General features: G+C 35.5%; 1 protein-coding gene across 1 annotated transcript; it reads left to right on the forward strand.

The window, feature by feature from the left end:
* Window positions 1-7,212: 7,212 nt before the first annotated feature.
* On the forward strand, window positions 7,213-21,449 carry LOC125811945 (glycine-rich cell wall structural protein-like). Its single transcript, XM_049491525.1, has 4 exons — window positions 7,213-7,501; window positions 19,726-20,211; window positions 20,263-20,550; window positions 20,644-21,449. Exons 1-4 carry the CDS (start codon window positions 7,213-7,215, stop codon window positions 21,447-21,449), a joined length of 1,869 nt encoding a protein of 622 aa, XP_049347482.1.
* The last annotated feature ends 1,571 nt before the right edge of the window (window positions 21,450-23,020 follow it).

The following is a 23,020-nucleotide window of genomic DNA, read 5'->3' on the forward strand; positions in this document are numbered from 1 at the left end:
TGTATGATGAACTAGTGGTATGATAGTCTTTGTAAAAATAATTGATAGAATTGATGAAGGTTGTTGTATTAGACTATAAGTTTGTACTTAGACATGCTGTAGGACTATATATTAGTGTTACATGTTGAATTAGGTTACAATTTAATTGAATTAACCTCCAAAAGACCATTTTATAATATACATATGTTGCCACATATGACATGTCTGTTGCAATTTTTCCAACAGAACGTGCATATGTTGCCACATATGTCACTTCAAGGATGGATTAATCGATAAATTGAGTGATTTAGCAATGGGAAAATGTCAATTTTTTTTAGATTAAACAATTTATAAAGAATAAATTCAAAAATCAGTACAAAAAAGTCACCTTTTCCCCCATGAGTTTGCAAGAAATGTATATATGTTGCCACACATGAAAATTTAATTAATACAGAAATTTAACTACTTCATCTATTTCTAAATCACAACTAAATAATTCACAACGAAAGTGATAGAATTGATGAGCAATGCAACAAATTGGTCTTTCTCCCAACAAATGAGGTTTTGGCACCCTTTCAAATAAAATCACCATACAAAATATTTCTTTCGACAGTCATCCCTACCGATCCCTCCCGTTTCTTACCATCCTTCCAATGCCAAATGTATTAATTTTTCTTCTCGATCCATTCACCACGACAATCAATACCTACAAATAATCCCTCCATTTATTGTACCTGAAGAAATTAATTAAAAAACAATTAGTACTAATGAAGAAATATGTAAGTCATATGTTGCTATATATGACTATTCTATGGCGAGATGTAAGTCATATGTTGCTATATATAACTGTTATGTTGTGACAAATAAATCACATGAGGCAACATGTGTAAGTTATATGTCGCAACATCTTTTTTGGAAATCATTGCTAGGAATAAGGATTGAACTGCATCTGGTTTGCTCCTGTTTGACTGTTATTCTATTGCGAAATGTAAATCATATGTTGCTACATATAACTATTATGTTGTGAAACATAAATCACATGTTGTGACAAAATGTATAAGTCATATGTTGCAACATTATTTTGTTGCATCATGTAAGTCATATATTGCTAAATTTCTAAATTATATGTTGCAGCTTGAGTAAGTTATATGTTGCAACATATGTCTATTCTGTTGCGATTGAAATAACCTTTATGTTGCTACATATGACTATAATTTGTTCCAATGGTTCACTGTTGCAACATATATAGCCATCTGTAATGAAACGCGAATGTAAATTATTGAAAATATTACAGGTACCCAGATAATGATGAATGATTTAAAAAAACTATTAATTTTACTTACCAAAACAATGGTGTGTGACCCTAATCACTTATGAAGTAATTTCAATTGATACAGAACGAATTTTGGTCCACTGATTAGATTAGCTAAATTTGATTCAAGAAGAAGAAAAGAAGAAGAAGAAAGCTCAAGGACTAGCAGCCAAGACCAACAATGTACGAAAAGAAGAAAAAGAAGATGAAGAGAACGGGAAGAAAGGCAACCAGGCAAGCAAAAACGAAGCAGAAGAAGAAGAATACGGCGGGAGGCGGGGGAAAAAAATCTTTTATTTCCCCTTTTGGTACAGCTCGCTGGTGGCTTCCCTCCACTTTTGGTTCCCACCAAAATTGGTTAAATTAGGTTTTAGTCATTTACCCTTTTACCCCTCATTTAATTCAATGGACCAAACTGCCAACTTATAAACTTGAGGGCAACTCCACAATCTTTAATCATTAATCACATAATTGTCACCTACACTCAATAATTAAGACTTATGTCACAGTCCCTTTATTTTAACACCTTAATGCCACCTTTAATTCAAAGTCCCAGGATTGATGCAGGAAACAAAAAGGATCAGCTCGGAGAACGACAGAAATACCCTTCAATTTTGTTGTTTTTACAGGGAAGCACACGTGTTGATGGAGACGCGTGTGCTATTCCCTCTTCTTATATAGTAATATATATCTCAACTGCCTAACTGTTTAACATTATCAAAAACTATTACTTTCAATATATATAAACAAGTTCTAAGAGAATATTAAAACAATCATTCATCAATCTTCATCAGTTATTTTTACGTTTTGACATCTTTGAAATTTCACTTAAGAAAAAAAGAATACAATTTCTACAGTTTTTTTACGCAACAAAAAACAGTAGGAACATGATAATGCAAATCAGTGGATGAGAGGATAGAAAGTTTGTACAATATATTGTTTGTTCATTATCGTAATTTGTACTACTTTTTTATCATTATTGCCAAGCTTATATTTTATTATTCTCATTTTTTGATGATATCATTTTTGCAGAAATGACTATTTCTGTCTATAATATGATTGGAGGTTTTGCGAATAAAGATTCATGATTATTTTTTCCAATGACAACTTTGGCGTGCCAAAATTCTAGATGAATATACTATTGGTGGTAGATCGATTGTATTACTTGCTAAAAATATATGTAGATATTGTTATAATTATGTTTTTCTTTTAAAATAACAAGACTTTAAAAAAAAAAATAGGACAATTTTCTTCGAGATATTTATTAGATTGCTTGCATTTATTTTTAAAATTAGTGTTATCAATTTTTATTTTTATGATTGTAGTTATTTTTTTAATTGTAAGTATGATCGATGATTGGAGGAAATTGTAGTTAGCACCTTATTTTATTAGTAGTTATTATAAACTAAATAAAAAATCACAAAATAAATAATTAGATTTTTTAAAAATAATTACGTCACATTAAATATATTTTTTAACAGTTAACATCATTTTTGGTCTTTATTTAGTTTATTTATTCATTTATGTTTGCTTATTGATTATTTTGTAAAAATAAAACAAAATAAAAACATAACAACTACAGAGTGTTAAACAATAATTATACTCAAATATTTTACGTCTCAGATATCAAATGTCAAAAGATTAAAATGTATCAATTTTAATATATATATTTTGGTAAAAATGTAACAAAAAAATAATAATGAAGAATTTTTAAATGCTCCTATTTTCTCTCCACTTTTCTATTTTAAAATTTTAATTTTTCAAAAATATTTAGATAAGGATAATTATCTTCAAAATCTTATCTAACCGTACTATATAGAGAAAACCAAATAGTTAGGGAATGATTGTATCTCTTTATATTTATAATGTATATAGATTCATATATTTTTCATTTTGAAAAAATATTTAGAAAATCGTCTTACTAAAAATTGGATTTTTAAATAAGTGTGCATTTTCTCCCCTTGAAAGTCAATTAGACTACGTAGCTAATTTTTTTATTTCAAAATGACTAAGCTTTTATGTCAAAATAATTATTCTTACGTTCTCGTAATTAAGAAGCTTAATAACTAATTGAAAGCATTTCGTTCTAAATTTTATCATCTTATCATTTTCAAGACCAAGGGACTTTCTTCCCTTGAAATTGAATTGGACCCTCAACATTTCAATCCAAATAAAAGAGAAGGCCCAAATTCTCTGGCCCAAAATCACCTGTCCCGGACCAAATAACCCCTATACTCTTCTCTTTCTCTTTGTTCCTCTCAACAGTACGCTCATCTCTAGCGAACTCAACCAAAGCGACCCAAAACGCAAGATTCAACAGAGAGGAAAAATCCAAAACAACGCCAAGATCCTTTGCTTAGCTCGTTTTGTCACGCGGAGTGCACGAGACCTTGTACCAGCGATACTTTCAGAACGTTCCTAGATGGTAATATTCATTCCAATTTCATTTTTCCTTTTCCAATTTAGTTCAAAATAGTACGAATTCGTACACCCTCCAACTCACCTGAGCCTCATCTGTTAAGATTTTTGAATTTGGGATTCTCCCACATCGATTCTATCCTAGAAATTCCCCTCAAATCTCTCCTATAAAAAAACCCCTCTCTTCATTGTTCAAGGGACGAATTTTAGAGACCAAAGAGTATCCTAAATGTTTTGGGAATTCTTGGTTCCATAGTTAAAAATTTTGTGGCTTTTTGTGGTTGTTCGAGTATAAAGAGGTGGTGGAATTGTCACCGTCAAACTCGTCGTCCAATTCGCTGCCCGAAAAGAGTCTAATTGGACCATCTCTTGCATACTCCTCTCTTCGAGTCAACCTCTTCTAAGTCGTGAAAGGGAAGCTAATATTAATGGGTTAAAACTCAAACCAGTGGCAGCAGCTAAGTAGCGGCGTAATAGGAATCCCAAATGGCCGAAAATTGAATTTTGGATTTAAGAATCCAATTTGATTGTTGCAGCAGTAGTAGCAGTCCCAAAGGGACTAAAATTGGAAATTTTTGGACTTAAATAAGTCCAATTTGAACAATCAGCAGTGATGGAAATTTGAAAATTGGACTTAAAAAAGTCTAATTTGAGCGCAGCAGTAGTGGAAATAGTCAGAAAGGGGCCAAAGTTCCCTTTTCATCCACTTCTTTATTTTATTTAGTTCCTTGCTTTATTTATGAATATATGTTGATGATCGCTAAGTTTTTAACATTTTATTTTGTTAATTTAGATGATCTTTGGGGAAGTTTTCTATTTTGTTGTTCATTAAGTATTTAAATTTTTCAAATTCCTTTAAGTTAGGCAATCTAAGCTTTAAGACTAACTTGAGAATTATTCGTATTCTTTAATAGTTAGTATTTAGCTTTCAAATCCACACTTAAGTTATTGTGTTGATTTTTTGACTCAAAACTTGACTCGGATAAAATGTTCAGTTAAAATTATTATTTTGACACTTTAACATTTGACTTATTTCATACTTGGAATAAGAGGAGTGTATAAGTATCAAAAGACTTTTGTTATTTTAAAACAAGATTTTTCACAAATAATCTCAAGTTTTCTTTAAAAATTAGTCAACTTTTCAATCTGTCGATCAACCGTGTGTTAGTGAATTCTCTAAGATGCCTAAATCCTTCCTTAGAGAATTATTTGAATCCTTACCTGACTCTAGTTTTATTTAAAATATTTTCTTTCAAAAAACCACTTTTAAATGGTTTTCTTAATTTTTCCTAAAAATTAAGTGGCGAATCCTAAATTGTAATTTTTCCAAGAAAGCCAAATAAATTTGCCAAAGTTGCGAAATGGTTTCAAAACCTTAGTTTTTTTTAAATCGGGTCTTAACAGAATGACGACTCTGCTGGGGATTTATCTAGGTTCTAAACAAAATGATTTTATCATTTGGCTAACTATTATTGTATTAATTGTTACTTTATGCAATTATGTGTTTAAATTTTGAATATTCACTTTCATATTGCATTCATGGCATTTTCTGATATATGTATAGTATATTAAATAACAGTTTCTAAATAATCGCAGTAGGGCTTTTTATACTAAATCCATTTTCCGAATGATTGATAATTTATTGGTACGTCAGACATCCAATGATTGTCGTGAGTTCCAACCTAAGTTGTCCGTTTGGGGTCCCAGTCTTTCAAAAGTCACTCTTAGTCAACTAGTGTAGAGTAAAATCAAATCCTGAATTTAGTGCATTTTGAACTAAGTTGACCCAACACCCAAGGCGTGTTGGACCCATTAGAAGACCACTTTGTGTCTAATTGTCCCCCGGTCAATACAAGACGATCATCCACCTATTTGTTAAATTTGAAAGATATGTATGTCGATTTGTGCGCACCGTTGTCCTTGGGGTTGAATTTTTATTTTATAGATAGTTTCTTTGTTGAAGTCAAAGGAAGATCCTCCTCATCAGAAAGAAATTCAAAAGCATCAAGAAATTTGGGAATGAAAATTTTAGATGGAAGCTTAGTTTAGTTTATCATTGTACCCCTGTGTGAGACTGATATTTATTTCCCTTTCTTGTGTATCCCCATTTGTTTTATTCACAAGGTTTGTATAAATAATTTTTTGGAGGAAATGGAACGTTTTACAAATGATATACACATCCTTCAAACGTTAGGCCTACATTTGTCTCAAAAGGTCACATGTATGTTAGGAGGCGTTATATATTGTTTGTGTGTTAAATGTTACAAATTTAGTTTCGTTTTGCTTGCTTGACTTATGTGTTCTATGCATATGTTTTGCTTCAAACATGATTGGTCCATTATTCTATTCCGAAGTTTCAAAATTTTGTTTAGCATATAAGCTCAATTTTTGATCTCTCTCGAATTACTCTTTGAGTCCATTATCAAAATTTGTTAAAATCACTCAAAGTTTCGAGTTCATTAAATCCTCAAAAAGATTGTTGGGTCATCACTTAAATTCATGTTCACCTCGTTGTTCTTCTAAATTATTTTCCACACCTACTTAGCCGGCGTTACTAAATTTTCCGATAGTTTCAAGTCAATTTTTAAGATGTCTTTATTCTCGAAAGGGCTTTTCAATTGAACCTTCTAAAAGTTAACATTTGAACCTTCATTCAAATCACATAGTTTGCTCTGTTCAAATCCCTTTCTTTCATTAAAGTTTTAGTTCACAAAATGATCAAATTTTTTCCATTTGGTCACTTTTTAGAGTCTCTCCCTCCTCGAATTTTGGACTAATTTGTTTTATATGTTATTTTGGTTTATTATTATGATTAATGAACTAACTCTCTTATTTTTTGAGTTGTTTTTAGAAGGAGAGATTGATTATTTGTGTTGGTAATCAAACTTGCTTACTTCACCAAAGTACCCGCTGGCAGAACATTCGTATTTTACACGGTCTAAGGTCAAAGAAATTTCTACAGACTCTTCATTTCTTATTTGAACTACTAAAAGGACTCTCTCAAAAATGGATTCCACTATCAACACGGTTGCTTCGTTCGAAATGATCCCCACTCCATCTATCGCGTCTAATCCTAGTGCCTCGATAACAACAGAATCACCTATGGAAGTCATTGCTCGTCTAGAGCGACAAATTGGTGAACTGTATCTCCTGGAAACTCAATACCAAGCTGCCTTTTAGAACCTACCACCTAATGCTTGCCAAAAAGGTCCCATGCCATATTCGTTTCTGACTTCAAGTGAGCTCAATCAAGAAGATCAATTCACTACCTTTCAGCAAACTCAAAGTGCTACGCTCACTCATTCAACTCAGGATATTCCTTTTGTGTACACATTTGCTCCTCCAAAAGCTCCAACGGTAACACATCATGCTCCGCCAGTGTACACTTATGTCACTGTTCCACCTGTTACCAAGGCTCAAGAATTTCACCGCCAAGATGTTAATCACTATGTTGAAATTGAAAATGATGCAAAACAATTGATGTTGAAATGATGAATAGGAAGATGAAAATCTTAGAGGATGCTATGAGAGGTCTTCGTGGGTTCGATAGTAGCCAGAGTGTGAGATATGAAGAGTTGTGCACATTTCCTGAGGTTGAGCTTCCACCCGATTACAAGATTTCGAAGTTTGAAAAGTTCAGTGGATCAAGGAATCCTTTCTTTCACTTGAAAATTTACTGTGAAAAGTTGATTGGCGTTGGAAACAACGAAGGGATAAGAATCAAGCTATTCACTCAAAGTCTGACTGGAAAAGCCTTGGAGTGGTATTCAAAGAGAGATGTGACTAAATGGCGTATTTGGATGATCTAGTGAACGCTTTTGTGGATCACTACAAGTTTCATGTTGAGATCGTTCCTGATAGAATCTCTATTACCAAGCTAAAACCAAAGTTGATTGAATGCTTTCGAGAATATGTCATTCGTTGGAGGGAAGAAGCTGCTAGGGTGCACCCACATATGGAGGAATAAAAAATGATCACCTACTTCATTCAAGCGCAGGACTCAAAATATTATGAACGAATGGTGACTATGGGTGGAAAGACATTTGTGGAAGTTATCGAAGCTGGAGAAATGATTGATGACGGTCTCAAGACTGTCAAAATAACATATTACACCTAATCTCAGTTTGCTAATAAGGCCTATCAAACTGGTTCCTTTGGAAAGAAAAAGGAGAAATAAGTTATGATGTTAACGTCTCAAGGAGCTACCTCATATAACTGTCAATCACCTCCAGGCTATCATGATTCACGATACGATGTTTGCAACAATCAAGCAACATTTCGTTCTCCACGAATGTGAACACCAATCCGCTACCCAAACACAAGGAGTAGTCATTGGCATTACCAGTTGCGAAGAAGAAGCAAGTTTTTCTGAAAGTCACTTTTGGCGTCTTTTAGTCTTGCATTTGGAGTTTGTTGTTTTATTTCAGTGTAATCACACTTTTATCGCTTTATTTCCGTTGTAATCGTTTGTTTGGATTTGATTTTCTCTGTAAGTGTCTTTTATCTGTAATGAACTACGTCTGGCCAGAATTCTCAAGAATGAGATACATAGGCGGCCTATGTTGGCTTCGGTCACCCCTTTATCCCTTTTTAATATTTCCTTGTACTTAAACTATGTTCGACCTGAATTATCAAGAATGAGATACGTAGGCGGCCTATGTTGGCCTTGGTCATTTCCTTAGTTAAATTTTTCTATTCCCGTTAATCCTCAAGGTTGGAACTACGTTCGACTTGATTCCTGCTCAGCGGGATACGTAGACGCCATACCGGCTCGATCATATTCCTCGTAAGTTTTTCATTTCCTTTTATAATGGGGCAGAATTTTTGAGATTCACTCAAAAATTCAACTAAAAACTACAGAAAGTTCAAGGTTTATGTTATGTTTTAAGTCGGGGAAGTATTTTTGAAGAGGGTCCTCAAAATTTCCATCAAGCGACATTTCGAGATCAGACAAGCTTGTAAACCAGAAGTCAAATGAGCAACAGGATGGCAAGGCAAAGCCAACATGAATCAGTCTCTCAAACCTAAGAATTTTTCTTTGGATGCAGGAACTATAAAGTCATAGGACATCGTTAGACCCATAGTGGCCTCGTCATAGCTCAAATGATTTGTACTCTTACTCATCTTTTTAATTTTTTTTCCTTTAAATTTATTGTGACTTACACATTCTCAATTTTACAGATGGAATAGCTTGGCACAATGGCGAAGACCATGAGATGTTATCCAGACCAATATAAGCCGAGCAACTTTATTTGAAAACTTATCTTTTACTTTAATAATTTTATTTTGTTACTAATTACATCTGAACTCTGAAGGTGTCATTAGAATTGGAGTCAGAATTTCAAAAAGTCTTTTCAATCTTTAAAGGATCAAGCCAGACATTCACCAGACAAAGGACACGCGCTAGTCCTTATCCAAAGATGTTATTATGAAGGATTTCCGACACCAACGATCTAATCCAACAAGCTTACTCTTATCATCCTCTATTCTATGTGGAAAATTTTTGTCCTCTTTTATTTCTATTCTATCGCCGTGTGTTGGCAAATCTTTCGTTCTCTTTAAATTTTATTTCAGGTTCAAACTACGTCAGACCTGATTTTTTTTCCTACAAGATACGTAGGCAATCCTATATAAGGATTCGGTCGTCTAACTGTTTTAAACTACAGACCTCAGAGGAAACTGGGCTTGTTTTTGAATCAGTCATTATTCGTTTCTTGCAAATTATTTTAGTTAAGTACCCTTGGACTGGAAACAGGGGCAACTTTTTTGAAATAGTTCAATGTTATCAAAATCTCCGTTCAATTTTAGGTTCCAAATAGTCTTTTTCAAGAAATTTCTCTCTTTAATAAGAGATTCCAGACTTAGAGTAGGGGTGCACCTTATGTAACATCCCTAAATTGCCTTTAGTGCTTTGTTGCAATGTTATAAGTTCTCAAAACGTTCTTCCAGAATCCCGCGTTCACTATGGCTACCAGATCGTTATGATGCGTTTAAAAGTGTTGACATTTATTAATTTCTCTGTTCTTATCTAACAAATTTTCTATGAGCGTACGGACAACAAAGTTTTAATGACAACTAGAGATATTACTAGCTTCAGAAACTACAAGAAGCTAATCAGATTACACTGTTACAACCTTATTCTCTATTCTTGAGAGTCACTTCCTTCAATGTGACACATTATTATTGGAGCGTCACTTCATTCAACGTAACACGTTATTATTGGAGCGTCACTTCCTTCAACGTGACACATTATATTATTGGAGTGTCACTTCCTTCAACGTGACACATTATATTATTGGAGTGTCACTTCCTTCAACGTGACACATTAAATTATTATTGGAGCATCATTTCCTTCAACGTGACATGTTAAATTATTATTGGAGCATCACTTCCTTCAATGTGACACATTAAATTAGCATTGGGAAGTCACCTCCCTAAAAAGTGACACATTATATTATGTTATTGAATCATCACTTGTTTCAAATTGACACATCACTTTGGATCACCACTTTCTTTGTGAGCAGTACACTTGAAATTGGATCGTCATCTCCAACATGTCAAACCAGGTTTGCACAAATTATATTTGTATTTATGTTACATTTTTTTAGTGACAATTGTTTTCCAGACTTTTCAATACACAAAGTGAACTATGTCAAATAGGTCGCAGCACAACGTGAAACTTTTTCTTTGCAGCGAACTAGGACATAGTCCAAAGAGGAATATCAAACTCTTAAGATGCGAGTTGAGGAACGACTTCCACCACAATCAAACCACATCCCTATCATAAGGTGTGTGGGTATTTCTTGGGGTTTAACGTTTCAGTTTCGCCTTCAGTGAAAATTTCAACTCTCACCGGAGGCAAATTTTCAAATTTGAGTGACAATACCTAGAGCTTTGGAAGTTATGTCCATGTAAGTTCTTCCATATGGGTTTGAAGGGCCACACATTCATAAGTGAGATGTTTGCAAGCCTCTTTTCCGCGCTCAATTAATTTGTCACTCATCCTTAAGCTAAATGTTAAATCCGTATAAGAGATTTTCTTTTCAACCGATTGAGTCGAACTACAAACAGTCTGATTCCCAAAGTTTAGGGATATGTAGGCGGACTTAATGTTGAAAACTCGACTGTACTCCAAAATGACACCAAGACCTTTTGCTTAGCTCGGTTTGTCACGCGGAGTGCACGAGCCCTTGCACCCGCGATACTTCCAGAACATTCCCAGATGGTAATATTCATTCCAATTTCCTTTTTCCTTTTTCAATTTGGTTCAAAATAGTACGAATTCGTACACCCTCCAGCTCACCTGAGCCTTATCCTTTAAGATTTTTGAATTTGGGATTCTCCCACATCGGCTCTATCCCATAAATTACCCTCAAATCTCTCCTATAAAAAGCCCCTCTCTTCACTGTTCAAGGGATGAATTTTCGGAGACCAAAGAGTGTCCTAAAAGTTTTGGGAATTCTTAGTTCCATAGTTTAAAACTTGTGGCTTTTTGTGGTTGTTCGAGTTTAAAGAGGTGGTGGAATTGTCTCCGTCAAACTCTTCATCCAGTTCGCTGCCCAGAAAAAGTCCTATTGGACCATCTCTTGCATACTCCTCTCTTCGAGTCAACCTCATCCGAGTCATGAAAGGGAAGCTAATATTAATGGGTTAAAACCCAAACCAGTGGCAGCAGCTAAGTAGCGGCGTAATAGCAATCCCAATTTGATTATTGTAGCAGTAGCAACAGTCCCAAAGGCACTGTCATTGGGAATTTTTGGACTTAAATAAGTCCAATTTGAACAATCAGCAGCAGCGATGGAAATTTGAAAATTGGACTTTAAAAAGTCCAATTTGAGTGCAACAGTGGCGGCAAGAGTCATAAAGAGGCCAAAGTTCCCTTTTCATCAAGTTCTTTATTTTATTTAATTCCTTGCTTTATTTATGAATATATGTTTATGATCACTAACTTTCTAACATTTTATTTTGTTAATTTAGATGAATCTTTGGGGAAGTTTTCTATTTTGTTGTTCATTAAGTATTTAAAATTTTCAAATTCTTTTAAGTTAGGCAATCTAAGATTTAAGACTAACTTGAGAATTATTCATATTCTTTAATAGTTAGTATTTAGCTTTCAAATCTACGCTTAAGTTATTGTGTTGATTTTTCAACTCAAAACTTGACTCGGATAAAATGTTAAGTTAAAATTATTATTTTGACACTTTAACATTTGACTTATTTCATATTTGGAATAAGAGGAGTGTATAAGTATCAAAAGATTTTCGTTATTTTAAAACAAGATTTTTCACAAGTAATCTCAAGTTTCCTTTACAAATTAACCAACTTTTCAATCCATCGGTCAACCGTGTGTTAGCGGATTCTCTTAGATGCCTAAATCCTTCCTTAGAGAGTTATTTGAATCCTTACCTGACTCTGGTTTTATTTAAGATGTTTTCTTTCAAAAAATAACTTTTAAATGGTTTTCTTAATTTTTCCTAAAAATTAAGTGGCGACTCCTAAATTGTAATTTTTCCAAGAAAGCCAAATAAATTTGCCAAAGTTGCGAAATGGTTTTGAAACCCTAGTTTTTGAAATCGGGCCGTAACAATGACACAGTTCCCACCAAAGTGAAGGAAGAGTAGAAGTTGTTGGAGATTGTCTTCGTCTTCAGCTATAAAACATCACTGACCCTGCAACCATATTATGCCAAATGGCATATCAAGAGTAGTATCAGTACAAACAACACGTACTGGTACGCATCATCGGTCAACCCGTTGCCCACCGCATAATATAAAGAAATCAACTAGCAGGAAACATGCAATAAGAAAGTACACCCCTTAACCTTTATCCTCCTGCCTTTACCATTCCCGTATACCTTAAACGTACTAGTACACTTGACTCTAACCCCCTACTCTATCACCCTACTCGCTCCATTCTTGATCATAGCTTAACCCATCTATCTCATAGAGGAGTTCCTGGATACAACCACTACCAACCCGGCCAACCACTCATGACATGTCCTCGCTTTTTCAGCATCATAATTCAGCCCTTGACCACATAATATACTCTATCAAGGCTCACTAACCGTTTTGAATACGAATCCCCTTCCCAAGGTAGGACCTAACTACTTCGTGCACCATGAACACCACCCCACTTCTCATTATTTAAAAACACATGCAGCCTCTCTAAAGATAGCTGATAGTAACACCTGGACCCTCGGTTTCCACTTACCAAACAACATACATATTGGGCATGATCATTCACATTTAACTCAAGTAAACGAGATATAAACAAGTAACCGTAACACAGTAAACACTCATATATCGAGATGCATAATCAGTCATCATTTTAGGAGCAATATACAATTCCCCAATATCAATGACAGGTAGATATGAATGTAGTAGTCACAAATGGTCCTCTCCTGGAACCCAGACCCAAACTGTTAGTGTGTCGGAACGTGACTCTCGATCCAATATATATGTGTCGAAATGTGATTTGTGATCCAATATATGTGTCGAAATGTGACACCCGATCTAATATATGTGTCGGAATGTGACACCCGATCCAGTCAGCACAACCACAGTCACAATCACACCCATAATGAATAGTTCACATAGTCACATAGTCAAGTAACATGTTCATGGCATGTAATTGTCCGTACTTAGTCATTTCATTAGGTTCAATTCATGTTTCTCTATTCACATGAATGCATGCATACAATGGAGCAATTAACAAGCATATATAACACAAACGAGAAGTCAAACCATCATCTACCCTTAGTTCACAGGACAAGGCTTCCTCCCCCCCCCCGCCACGGTACTCGTCATATTTAACAACTAGGAGTACATGTACAACCGTCCCTTTTTTCGTTCCCAAAGGCCTAAACATGAACTCTACTGTCAATTAGCAATATATTATGCAGTGAGCACTAATTTACGACAACTAGTAAGTAAACCTAGCCTACCTGGCGCCAAGCAGCTGCAGAGGGATTGTAGCACTAATCCTTGCTTCCGAACAACGAGACAGTGGATTTTGGCCGGGAATCAGCGAGTTGTCGTCAACTGCACTAGAAATCTATTTCTCCTTCTTTTCAAAGCCTAGAGCAGTCTTTTAAGGTTTTCTGGGGTGACTCTCGCCTCTTTTTGGCACTTAGACAAAAATGAGTAAATAAGACTTCACGTCAGTAAGTTCTACCCTCCAACCATCCCTCACTGGCACTCCCATCCCGTTGGGGCGCTGCTGTCGTAGGGCCATCATCCCGCTTTGGCGGGATAGTGGGGTCCAATTACTCACGACGTTTTGCCCTTCATAAGTAACGACGGTTCAGGTCGTTACAATTGCTTTAATTTTTTAATGATTAATTAGCTGTAATTATATTAAATAATAATAAATAATAAATTTTAAAAAGAGGTGATAGCACCTATGTGTCAGCGCCACAATTAATCTCTATTTTTTAACTTTTAAATATCAATTAATTAATTATTAATTACTATTTATCTGTAATTATATTAAATAATAAATTACAATTTAATAAACAAGATAGAAGATTAAAGTGGTTTAAAAAATTAGTGTGACAGTTTTTTTAAAAAAACTATAACATATAAACCTAACAAAATCCACGTTTATCTAACTTCCCATTTTTCTTTCCCAAAATAGATTATAGACTACCTCACAAGTTCTACCATGAATGTACTAGTACTAGTCATGTTTGAAATGTTACCAAATGCGTCATTGGTGTTGAAGTCAACAAGCAGGTTTGTAACACGATCTTAAGAAAGAGGATCCATGTGAGGATTGAGCACGTCCAACAGTCTCGATGCACCGAAGAAGTCAATGAAAGGATTAAGAAGAATGATGTGGTTAATAATTTCATTTATAGTTTATACAACTTCCTGCATAAATGAGATTAAAGAGATTGAATTTCATGTTTATTGGGTTTTCTCTTATTCTTTCTTCCTGTTTTAGTGCTATTTGACCATTTTTAGAATTAAAAAAATGCATCTCAATGACATGTTTTGTTATTTCTTCAAATAAATGAATTGCTCCCTTCAATCCAAATCATTGAGCCTAAAGAAGACTATTCTTTCAATTTACCTTCCCCGAGTAAATCGTTAAATTTTTCTTTGGCCCTGGTCAATTCATGGACATTGTGTACCTCAACTCAGGCTAAAATCCTAAGTTGAGGGTGGCTACTTCAGAGTTGTTAACCTTTGTTTTGGCACTAGTCCTTCCCGGGACATTGTGCACCTCAACTCATGCTGAAAACCTAAGTTGAGGGTGGCTATTATGGAGGAAAATAAGAAAAGAGAGGGGTATGAAAAGAATTGTGTGTAGAGAAAAGAAGAAAAACACCTGAGATGGTGTGACTAAATATAAAGATAAAAGAATGAAAAGCTCAAATGAAAAAAAAATGAAGAAAAGTTGAATCAAGCAAGAAAATCAAGTCAAAGCACACCCGAGCTTCAATAAATAATACGAAGAAAGGCAAAAAGTAAGATGATGTCAGGATTGGTTTTATAAGAGGAAAATAGCCGATGTAATGTCAAGGAGGGCAGATAAGTCACTTAAATTCTAAATTTACCATACCTGACCCCGAGCATATGTTACAAGCTAAGAAAGTCCTTTAGTGATCATAATCTAACGATTTGAAAATTGAAATGTAGAAAATAAGGGCAGGCCTATGGTATTGTGTTGAATTTGATTATGAGTGTGAGCATATATTAAGTCCCTAAAATGGAAGTATAATTCAAATTCTGTGTGAACAAAGGGATTTCTTTGCGGCGAGGGCACAAGTTACATTATTGAAGAGTTAGTACCTTGGTGATTATTATCTGTGTGTGTGAATATATCTATTGGTACATCTATGTTATATATTAATTCGCATATGTTGATTTGTTGTTGAACATAATAGTTGCAATGTGCTAAACATTTATAAAGGAAGGTTGATTTTTAACAGAATAATTGCATTGTGCTAAACATAGCTTGAGTTTTTGAGCTGCTTCTGCATAGTGTCATTTAGAATAAATAATGTCGTTTTGAATTTTTTGTGTCACATGAGGACACGTGATGATTTTAATTTGAGGGTGTTGATGTACTGTTGATTTACGGTACTTTTAATGCTTTAAACTTAGAGTTTTACGTGCGTCTTAAGGGTGTTGATGTACTGTGGATTTAGTATTTGACGACTTGACCTATGAGCTGTAGGATAGTCTACGATCCGTATGAATGAGCCGTGATTTTGAAGAGTTAATTTATGTAGCTAAGTGTAAAACGACGAAAGGTACTAACGAGCCGTAGTCCCTTCTACGAGTTGTACACACGAGTCGTAGAAAGGTTCAGAGAAGTTGAGCTCCAATACTTGGTTGACGAGATGACATGACAGTTCGTACTAAGTTCTACAGGTTGTAGAACATGAATCGTAGAAAATTCCAAAAGAAAATTGAAGCTGCTATTTTTAATGGACGATTCCTACAAACTGTAAAACATCCTACGGGCCATAGGATTGAACTGTAGCGACCACTGCCCAAAACCAAATTTCTTCAGGTTCCTTTTCCTACTATGTTTAGGATTTGATGTCTATAAATATTAGTTGTAATATTTCATTTTCGGGTTGTTAGACGATTTGAGACCTTTTGTTTTGGCTTTGAGAATTATCTTGCATACATTTTTAGCATTTAATTATTAAAATGTTGGTTTATATAAATTTTGTTTCTGTTCATCAATTCAAGATTTCAAACTTCATCAACCCTAATTGTAAGTTCATGATTTATTCTATTAACTATATTATGAATTTTGATCACCCAAGCATGAGTAGCCAAATCCACAACTAGGGTTGTGGGAACCATGAGTAATTAACAAAGTATACCTAATAATTAAGTAATTCTTGAAAAGTGTTTATGCATGAATTGTTGATCTCTTCGTTTTGAATGTTTTTTAATAGTGCAACATTAGAACTCGCCTTATTCCTACTTGACCGACCAAGGAAGTAATGAATGGGAAAAGAGATAAAACAACGTATATTTAGTGTTTATAATCCGCTATCTAATATCCTAACCCAAATATGTGAGGGCTAATTTAGGGTCAAGGGTAAGGGATAGTAAAGCATACACTCGTAGACCGACCAAGTTGCGTGGTGAAATTTCCTACTTGGATGACTAATCACTTAGGAGATACCTATCTTACCGACTTTGCATGTCAAACAGTAGGAATAAGTTACTATTATAAAGGTTTACTGCGTTAAGAACTTGTGGGAAACATATATATCCTAGTTTCATCTCATATTGATAGTACAAACTGCGAATCATGTTACTTGGTTACTTGTTACGAAACATTAATCAATCTTTTCTTTGTGTTACAAAACTCCCCCTTTTATGGAAATAATCTAGCTAAAAGTACAATTAACAGTAAATTTGCCTAAGTTTAGATCATATTCCTCGTGTTAGGTTCTTTATTTGACAACGACCACTTATACTTCTTTAGGGAAGTGTAATTTGGGTGTATCAGTGGTGCACGATGATATGTGGCATGAATGACATAATTGTGCATTGTTTGTCATCATAAAAAAGGGAAAAATTGTTGAAAAATAGGACAATATGTATGTAGTTTTGATGATTGACAAAGTGAACCTGATGTACTACTTTTTGTCTTATGCATACTTACCAAGTGAATAAAAAACCAGGTCCCCAAAACGCGAAATGGATAGCTTGTACAAATATAAAAGATTGCAACAAAAGAAAATAAATAAATTGCATAAATAAAAGAGCAAAAAAAAAGTGAAATAAATAGCTCAAATAAAGGAGCAAAAGGGGAAAGAAATAAAGAGCACAAATCCAAAGAGGAGTCAAAGTTTCCTTATAAGATGAAACTTCTTTTAAGGAAAGAAATCCAAAATTTCCTTATAGGAAGTCAAGTCCTATTTGAAGTAAAAATCCTAGTCATTGATATACTAGATAGGGCATAGCGAATCTTCAACACACACACACATATGAAGACCATTGACAGCCGCACTTATTACATATCCACAAAATTCATTATCTTGAGAGCGATAGTCATTGGAAAAAAACTACAGGACTTCGTCATAGCAATACTGAAACCTGCTTCACGAGTTGTGTTCGAGTCTATACTATAGAATATTAAAGTTTGATTAGTTAAAGACTAGAGTTATTTTATTTTTTTTGAGTTCACTAGTTGAAGTAAATTGATGAGTTATTTTGTGTGATGTTTTGGCAGTTAAGGCTAGGTTATTAGTCTTTATTGAGTTGTTCTAGGGTTATTATTGACTTGTAATAATTTCTAGATCGAAGTGAGTAGTTGTGTGGGTGAGGTTTGTAACAAAAAGTGAGTTTTATTTCTTGGAGAGTAGTTAGAATGGTTAGAGCAATTGTTTAGTTGAAGTACTAGAGTTTGTCCCTTAGGTTAGATAGTTGAGTTGTAATCTAAATCGTTGCTCTTGAGAAGTTAGTGGAGATTTGTGGTTGAAATCCTACGCAGTGTAGGTCGTAATTTTTTACTCCCTTGAGCAAATAGTTTTTCATGATAAATTTGTGTCTTGTTAATTTTATTTCTCTACTGCTTAATGCGTCTATAGGAACAAGTTCTGAATATGTGCAGTGGGGTAAATAAATTCTTTCAATGTATCTAAATGATGAGGAAACACAACATTTGAGGAATTTTGAAGAGCCATTGGCAATCAGAGGACAACAAGAACCATCAGATGCAAGAACCACAACCACAAGCTAAGTGATGGAATAAAGCCTTTAGTGGCATTTATATAAAGTACTGGTTATAAATATTTATCTTTATTATTGACACTAAATATAATATAACAAAAATTAGTTGATTGACTCTATACCTTTATTTGTGGTAGTGAAGGTTCAACAAAAGATTAAACAAGTTAATCTCAAAGCTACTCACTGCCTAAGAGAGGCAGCTAAAGTAGTGAGTCTTTGGCAAAGCCAGAAATGAATAATCAGAAGAATAGTAGAAAAATAAGGGATGCCTATTCACCACAATTGAAAGAAAGTGTTGAAGGAAAATTATGTCTAATTACATTTTTTAATCTTTTGATGTACCTTAGTTCCTTTATAAATTAGTGTAAGAGGAGAGTCTCCCTTATTTATGTCAAAATGTAAATAGGAAGAGTCGTTGTCCCGTGTTAGTTGTTAGGTTTGCATATATCCTACACACCTGATAAGATGAGCCTATGCTCTCTAGGGATGGGGAGGCAAAGTCGTAGTCCTCCTCTTATGTGTATTTTTTTTATTTTGAATGATAATATTTAAGGTAGGAGTCAATGACAAAGCCATGTAACGACATGCTAGTATGAAGTGTAGGATTAACTTTAATTAAAAAAGAAACTTATAAATTTTCCTATGTTAAAACTGTTGAATCCCTTTTACCAATGAAATTTTATGATATAACATTCTAAAGGTTTATAGTTTGAAATGTACGTGTACTTTTCCATTTTCTGGAAACATTACTAATTTATAATAATAATAGATAGAGGGTAATCTTTGGGTGAAATATTTAGAAGATATTTGAATTAAAAGAATAATATAACATATAGTTTTTTCAAAATAACTTTTCAACTATAGGTTGGAAGTATGTTACCCTATTACTGATAAATGAACAACTCAGATTAACATACTAGTCTAGTCATATAGTGTTCAATAAAATAGAAAGTAGAGAATACTATGATTGCAAAATAAACAGAACCGAAGTCGAATTTCATTCGAATCCTTTTTATTTAGAATATTACACTAAATCCGTAAGAAAAAGCATTACAATCTCAATAAGCAAATCTCTCAAAAGAGAAACACCAATTGATTACAAAGTTCAAACGAGACAAGATGCAATATCATGCAATTATTGTTAAGTCAAACGTGTTTTAGGAGGAGGTATAGATGTTTAATGATAACCATGAGATTTCAATGGTAGTGGAGGTGGGTTGTAGTACTAGAGTTGCCGACCAATGGAAAATGGGGATTTCGGAAATCGGAGTGGAGGTAGTGGTGGAATAATTATTTGAAATGGAGGAGGCGGGAATTTAATCGGAGGTGGTGGAGATGGAGAACGTGGTGGAGGTGGAGATGGCAATGGAGGAGGCGGAGACTTAATTGGAGGTGGTGGAGATGGAGATGGTGATGGAGGAGGCGGAGACTTAACTGGAGGTGGTGGAGATGGAGAAGGTGGTGGAGGTGGAGATGGCGATGGAGGAGGCGGGGACTTAATGGGAGGTGGTGGAGATGGCGATGGAGGAGGCGAGGACTTAATTGGAGGTGGTGGAGATGGCGATGGGGGATGTGGGTTCTTAACTGGAGGTGGTGGAGGTGGAGATGGAGATGGGGGAGGCGGGGACTTAACTAGAGGTGGTGGAGATGGTGATGGAGGAGGTGGAGACTTAACTGGATGTGGTGGAGATGGAGAAGGTGGTGGAGGTGGAGATGGAGGAGGGGGGGAGTTTATTAAAGGTGGTGGAGGAGTACAATTAGGTGGCGGAGGTGGAGTTCGCAACCAGGGATATGGTAATGGAAAAGGGAATAAAGATGGTGGATGAGGAGATTTATTATTGCAAGGCGGAGGTGGAGGTGGAGGTGGAGATGGCGATGGAGGAGGTGGTGGGGATGGAGAAGGTGGTGGAGGTGGAGACTTAACTGGAGGTGGTGGAGATGGAGAAGGTGGTGGAGGTGGAGATGACGATAGAGGAGGTGGTGGAGGTGGAGATGGCGATGGAGGAGGTGGTGGAGATGGAGAAGGTGGTGAAGGTGGAGATGGTGATGGAGGAGGTAGGGAATTAACTGGAGGTGGTGGAGATGGAGAAGGTGGTGAAGGAGCATTACAATTAATAAATGGTGGAGGCGGAGGTCGATTAAAGGGATATGGTAGTGGAAAAGGGAATAAAGATGGCGGGGGACGATATTTATTATAGCATGGTGGAGGCGGAGGTGTAAGTGAAGGAATAGGGGTCCTTATTGGAGGTGGTGGAGATGGAGACGGATATATAGGTGGAGATAAGGATGGAGATGGAGATGGTCCATCGAGAGGTGTAATCAATGGTGGTGATAGAGATGGAGATGGTCCATCGGTAGGTGCAATCAATGATGGTGATGGCAATGGAGATGGAGATGGGCCATCAGTAGGTGCAATTAATGGTGGTGATGGAGATGGAGATGGTTCATTGATAGGTGCAATCAATGGTGGTGATGGCAACAAAGATGGAGTTGGAGATGGTTCATCGAAAGGTGTAGTTAATGGTGGTGATGGCAACAGAGATGGAGATGGAGATGGTCCATCGGTAGGTGAAATCAATGGTGGTAATGGCAACGGAGATGGAGATGGTCCATCGATAGGTTCAATCGATGGTGGTGATGGAAACGGAGATGGAGATGGAGATGGTCCATCGGTAGGTTCAATTAATGGTGGTGATGGCAATGGAGATGGAGATGGTCCATTGGTAGGTGCAATCAATGGTGGTGATGGTAGTAGAGATGGAGATGGAGATGGTCCATCGGTAGGTGCAATTAATGGTGGTGATGGCAATGGAGATGGAGGTGGAGATGGTCCATCAGTAGGTTTAATCAATGGTGGTGATGGCAATGGAGATGGTCCATCGGTAGGTGCAATCAATGGTGGTGATGGAAATGGAGATGGAGATGGAGATGGTTCATCAACATATGTAGTCAATGGGGGTGATGGTAATGGAGATGGAGGTGGTGATGGAGGTGGAGAATGGATTGGTGGTGGTGGTGGTGGATTATGGTAATAAGGTGGTGGTGGAGGATTATGGTAATAAGGTGGCGGTGGAGATGAAGAAGGCGGTGGTGGAGGATTATGGTAATAAGGTGGCGGTGGTGGAGATTCGTAATGATATGGTGGAGGAGGAGAATGGATTGGTGGTGGTGGTGGAGATGGAGTAGGTGGTGGTGGAGATGAAGAAGGCGGTGGTGGAGGCTTATGGTAATAAGGCGGTGGTGGTGGAGATTCGTAATGATATATTGGAGGAGGAGAAAGGATTGGTGGTGGTGGTGGATGATGGTAATAATTTGGCGGGGGGGGGGGGGGGGGGGGGGTGGAGAAGGCGGTGGTGGAGATTTGTAATAATGTGGAGGAGGTGGTGATGGTGATGGAGGTGGAGGTGATTTATAATAGTGATGGCGTCGCAGAGGCGGTGGTGGAGGTGATTTATAATAGTGATGACGTCGCGGAGGTGGTGGTGGAGGTGATTTATAATAGTGATGACGTCGTGGAGGAGGTGGTGGAGGCGATTTATAATAGTGATGACGTCGTGGAGGAGGCGGCGGAGGCGATTTATAATAGTAATGACGTCGTGGAGGAGGAGGCGGGGGTGATTTATAATAGTAACGACGTCGTGGAGGAGGTGGTGGAGGCGATCGTGGCCTATAACGGTATGACAAAGATGATGAATCATCAATGTGAGGCTTATAATCAGCTGCTACACTAATAGCTATCAAGCAAAAGGCAAAAGCATAAACAAGAAGGGGCCATTGCCACAACTTTGATGGTGTTCCCATATTGGAACTAAACTAGTTTGTTGTTTTTGCAACATTGATGGAAGAATTAGCTCTTTATATAGCAAGACACCCAAGCATTTGATAAAGACAAGTTTATTTTTATTTTTTTTGTAAAAAAAGTAAACTGGCTCAAAACATTTAGAAAAACAAATATGGTTCATTTGGAAGAGGAAAGTGCAAAGTACAAACTGGCCAAATGATCTTTGAAAAATACACACCAAGTATATAGAATCTCATCTTAATTATTATGAAATAGAGTCCTACTAAACTATGGGTTTAGTTCATGGTAGACTATGAATTAGTCAAGATCAAGAGCATGTATCATTGTTTTGTATTTGCACTTTACATATAAAAAAATTTGCCAACTTATAATGGCATTTAGATTTTGTAAAAGCACTAATAATAACGCATCTATGCGTTTATAAAAAATAAGTATATATATATATATATATATATTTGATTAAAAATTATTTATTTTAAAAAATGCTTTTCTCAGAAAGGATTTTTCAAAAATATGTACTTTTGGTGATAAGCAACTAATCAATTTAAAAGGCACTGATTAAATAAGAGTAATTAGTTTTTGGTCAAATTTAGAAAAATATTTTTAAATATTTTTTTTAAAAGTGCTTTTTAAAATGATCTTTTTGGGAAAAACTAAATTTAAACAATAAATTCTATAACGTCTTAGAAGAGTAAAAGAGAATAAAAACAAAATTATACATAATAATAAATTATGACAATAAGGAAGAGAAATGAATATTATTATTATTTTTTAGAATCTTTTTTTTTTTTTAAAAAATAG

This window comes from Solanum verrucosum, unplaced genomic scaffold, assembly GCF_900185275.1.
Source record: "Solanum verrucosum unplaced genomic scaffold, falcon-dt-bn FXZP01000878.1, whole genome shotgun sequence".
Taxonomy (NCBI): domain Eukaryota; kingdom Viridiplantae; phylum Streptophyta; class Magnoliopsida; order Solanales; family Solanaceae; genus Solanum; species Solanum verrucosum.